Raw genomic sequence first — 3,560 nt, 5'->3', positions numbered from 1 at the left:
TCTGGCGCGCTGCGCCTCTCAGAGCGCCAGGGTCACCTGGAGATCTGATTTTCCCCTCATCTTTCGTACTGGTTCCTAAGTGATGTATCTATAATTCCTAGTTGATTCTAAAACTCTAAAGTACATCTACACATCATGAAATCATCCATAAACATGAGATCATGTCCCTTCAGTTCAAAAATCCGATTCAAGGAAAGTTAAAATCAAACATTTTAACTTTGTTTTAAGGCTCAAGCTACAAGTTAGCGATGAGTAATGAGTTGAGTCTAAATGTTAAAAGCTATAAGGGAACTAACTATTCCCTAAGAGTTAAATTTTAAGTAAAGAAAAGAGCAAAGAGTGAGTTCATTTCTTAAAAGCTATAAGGGAACTCAGTAGTCCTTAAGAGTTACAAATGTTTTCACATTTTGAGAAAGAAAGGAAGCTAGACTTCCACAGAGCCTTTGGATAGTTTTAGACAATGGGAACTATATTTTCAAAGAGCTTTTAAGGCTAAGTTTGAGCAATTACCTCAAACCAGAGAAGAGGTTATTTTAAAAACATATGAGTTAAGTATTTTGGGAGTAATATTCAGCACCGATATGGGGACGAGAGTTCATATCAACTCAAGTTTCCATAAACCATGTAGCCAACATGGACAGATAAAGGATGATACTTTTTAGATGATTCCTTAGTGCTTTTTAGCATATACTAGTGGATTCACTTAGTAGTTCAGGTTCTATACTGATGGCAAGGTATAGATCGGTCCTCTTGCAACGTGAGGTAAGACATTTTAACATCGCTTGGGCTCATAATGATGATTGTCGGTTAGAAAATCTCTCACAGAAATTATATTACTTTCATATATAAGTAAAGTTGAGTTTATTATTGCATTACCTTTAATGAACTAAGTGTTTACACTGTTTTACAAGCTTTATATATATTGCATGTGTCTTTACTGCTTTATATTGAGTTGTTATTCCATGAGTTGAGTAGAGCCAAGGTAAGTCCATCATTAATCCTTTTAAGCTTAGTAGTTGTTGTTTAGCATTCCAACTCGCATACTCGTACATTCAATGTACTGATGGCAGTTGGCCTGCATCGTCTTATGATGAAGACGCATGTAACCAGGATCAGCATCCAGCGCCTCGTTGATCCAGCTTGAGCATTCAGAGTAGTGGTGATCCTCCTTGCATTCCGTAGGTCTCTTTAGTTGCTTTCCGTATTTACTTTATAGAATGTTGTGGGGTTTGTCCCAACATTCATCTTAGTAGTAGTAAAGGCTTCATAGACAGATAGATAGTCAGATAGTTTAGTTTTTAGTCTCTTTTTATCTTACATATCAGATTTTTTAACTTTGAGACTTAAGTGTCATTTTTACCAAGATAATTGTTTAAAGTATTTTCTCATGAGAATGTTCCAGCTTTATACTTGAGTTAACTTAAGTCTTCCGCTGAGTTAAGTGAGTCAATGCCAAGGGTTTGCTCAAGGCTAGTAATGGTTGTTGGGTGCCGGCCACGTCCAGGATATAGGCTTCGAGCGTGACAATAACTACGTAGGAATTACAAGTGTACTATTTGATTGCACATGTGTAGTTAAATATTATATTGAATTTTAAAAATATTTTTTTATATTATACAAATAAGAGACTTTATAAATGATATTAAGTCTAATATTTAAGATGTATATAGTAGTCTAAAAATATATTAATTAATAAAAATATGTTCTTAACAAACAATATAAAAAACAATTGATTCATATTCTTCAAATTAGTATATTTTATTATATTAATAAAAAAACTAAAAGTATAAAATTTCCATGAACATCATGCAGTGCAAGTTTAGCAAAAAAATTAATATTACAAATATAATGTCTGTGATATAGTAAAATTATCCCCTATTTATCATTTCTTAATTAAGGAATTTATCGAATTAAATATGAACAAGTAAAAATGAACTGAAAAAATAATTGTTAAACGAAAATTAATATTCTCTTTGTCCACTATTGTTTGTCATAATTTCTATTTTTGGAGTCAAACTATAAGAACTTTGACTAACATTTTAAGATTATTTTTTCGTCATATTGATATACAAAAAGTTGCATTTTATAATACTTTTCATATAGTTTTTGAATATTAACATTTTTTGTTTAAAATATCGAATTAACATAATCTAATTTAACTTTGAAAATTAATCAAATGGACTTTCAAAAAGCGCAACATAACAAATAAAAGTGGACGGAGGAAGTACATGGATAAATCAAAGCACATTTGTATATGGACAAGGTTAAATGCATTTAGTCATATGATATAACAAGGAACTTGTCAAGAATTCATGGATCAGGAATACCGATCTTCCCAAAACAAGATGAAAGAGCAACTTGTGTGAGATTAAAGTGAATAGCACATAGCGGAAACATACTGCTCACATGAATTATAGATAACAACCACATGGTTAATAGTCTATATCCAACATCTACGTCTCTTAATTTCCAAAGGTAAAAAACAATCACATCTTTATTTGATTTTTTTTTCCTGAAATATATGGTTTGTTTCCATTTCTATTTCTTGGCAATTCTACAACAAGAGTAGATAAGTTACATAACGATACTTCTTGAAAGAAATATAAATGATCGTATGCAATATATTTATCCAACTATGAGTCGGAGTCGATCCCACAAAGCATATGGGAGAATATTATCAATAGCAAATATATATATTGTTGCAATAAATAAATCATACAAACTACAATCAGACATTTAGGAAATAATTGGAGAAAAAAAAACCATATAACAAACAGAGAAATATAAAACATAGATATATTATTATGTACTTGTGCTCGGACTTTTTGATGCTGCACTTTCCACCTGATCGCGACTCTGGTTCGTTTTCTTTTCTCCCTCCAATGTCTTCCTTAGTAGACGAAGCTCTTTTATGTAGTAATGAAGCCTATCTATGACCAAAGCAAGAAACAATGTGAACCCTGCATTTGTAACACATGAAGAAAAAAAATACATTATTTACCAAAAATAGTCGATTATATGAATCTAAATTATCGAAGATTATATTCACCCAGGAGCGAGGCTTCTAAGAGATGATTAGCCAACAAAACTTGATCAGTTGGATTAACAGTTCCAGAATCAGTAGCGCGATTCTGCATTAGAGTGACGTTGAACAAGATGGAGACTAAAACCACGAATAATGTTCCTCCAGCACTTTTTACTATGACAGGTCCTCTCCCTTGCTTCGATTTATCTAATGCCATCAAAACAGGTTTCCTTAAAGGGGTTCGGAATATGAGGGTCAATATCACAAGCACTTCAAGAAATACAAGCGCGAATAATGGTTGAATCATCATTATTCGTTGTTGTTGTTGTTGTTAATTGTTATGATTTATTAGTAAGGTGAAAAGGAGAAATATTTAACTCAAGTTTTGCTCAAAGCGTGTTAGTAACAAGATGCTTAGGGACTAAGAAGCAGCAAAGAACAAGGGAAAATGCTTATTTACTTGTGGTTTGGTTTAGGAATGTGTGTGGTGGCACGTAAACGGAGGCTTCTTTTATTCATCCTATGAAATTGTCAA

General features: G+C 32.4%; 1 protein-coding gene across 1 annotated transcript; it reads right to left on the bottom strand.

Moving 5' to 3' along the window:
- Nucleotides 1-2,541: 2,541 nt before the first annotated feature.
- LOC107001781 lies at nucleotides 2,542-3,560 on the bottom strand. The gene is made up of 2 exons (XM_015199753.2): nucleotides 3,050-3,560; nucleotides 2,542-2,960 (listed from the first exon to the last, which is right to left on the bottom strand). The coding sequence occupies exons 1-2, from the start codon at nucleotides 3,333-3,335 to the stop codon at nucleotides 2,803-2,805; spliced, it is 444 nt and encodes a 147-aa protein (XP_015055239.1). The 5' UTR covers nucleotides 3,336-3,560; the 3' UTR covers nucleotides 2,542-2,802.

This window comes from Solanum pennellii, chromosome 10 (genome assembly GCF_001406875.1).
Source record: "Solanum pennellii chromosome 10, SPENNV200".
Taxonomy (NCBI): Eukaryota; Viridiplantae; Streptophyta; class Magnoliopsida; order Solanales; family Solanaceae; genus Solanum; species Solanum pennellii.
The sequence above is the reverse complement of the archived record's forward strand: the minus strand, read 5'-3'. Positions and strand labels throughout refer to the sequence as shown.

Excerpts from the sequence above, each read along its gene's own strand:
- LOC107001781 (XM_015199753.2), bottom strand. The coding sequence starts at position 3,335 with ATGATGATTCAACCATTATTCGCGCTTGTATTTCTTGAAGTGCTTGTG. Across the intron at positions 2,961-3,049 it reads CTTAGAAGCCTCGCTCCTGG|GGTTCACATTGTTTCTTGCT; the intron begins GTGAATATAATC and ends TTACAAATGCAG.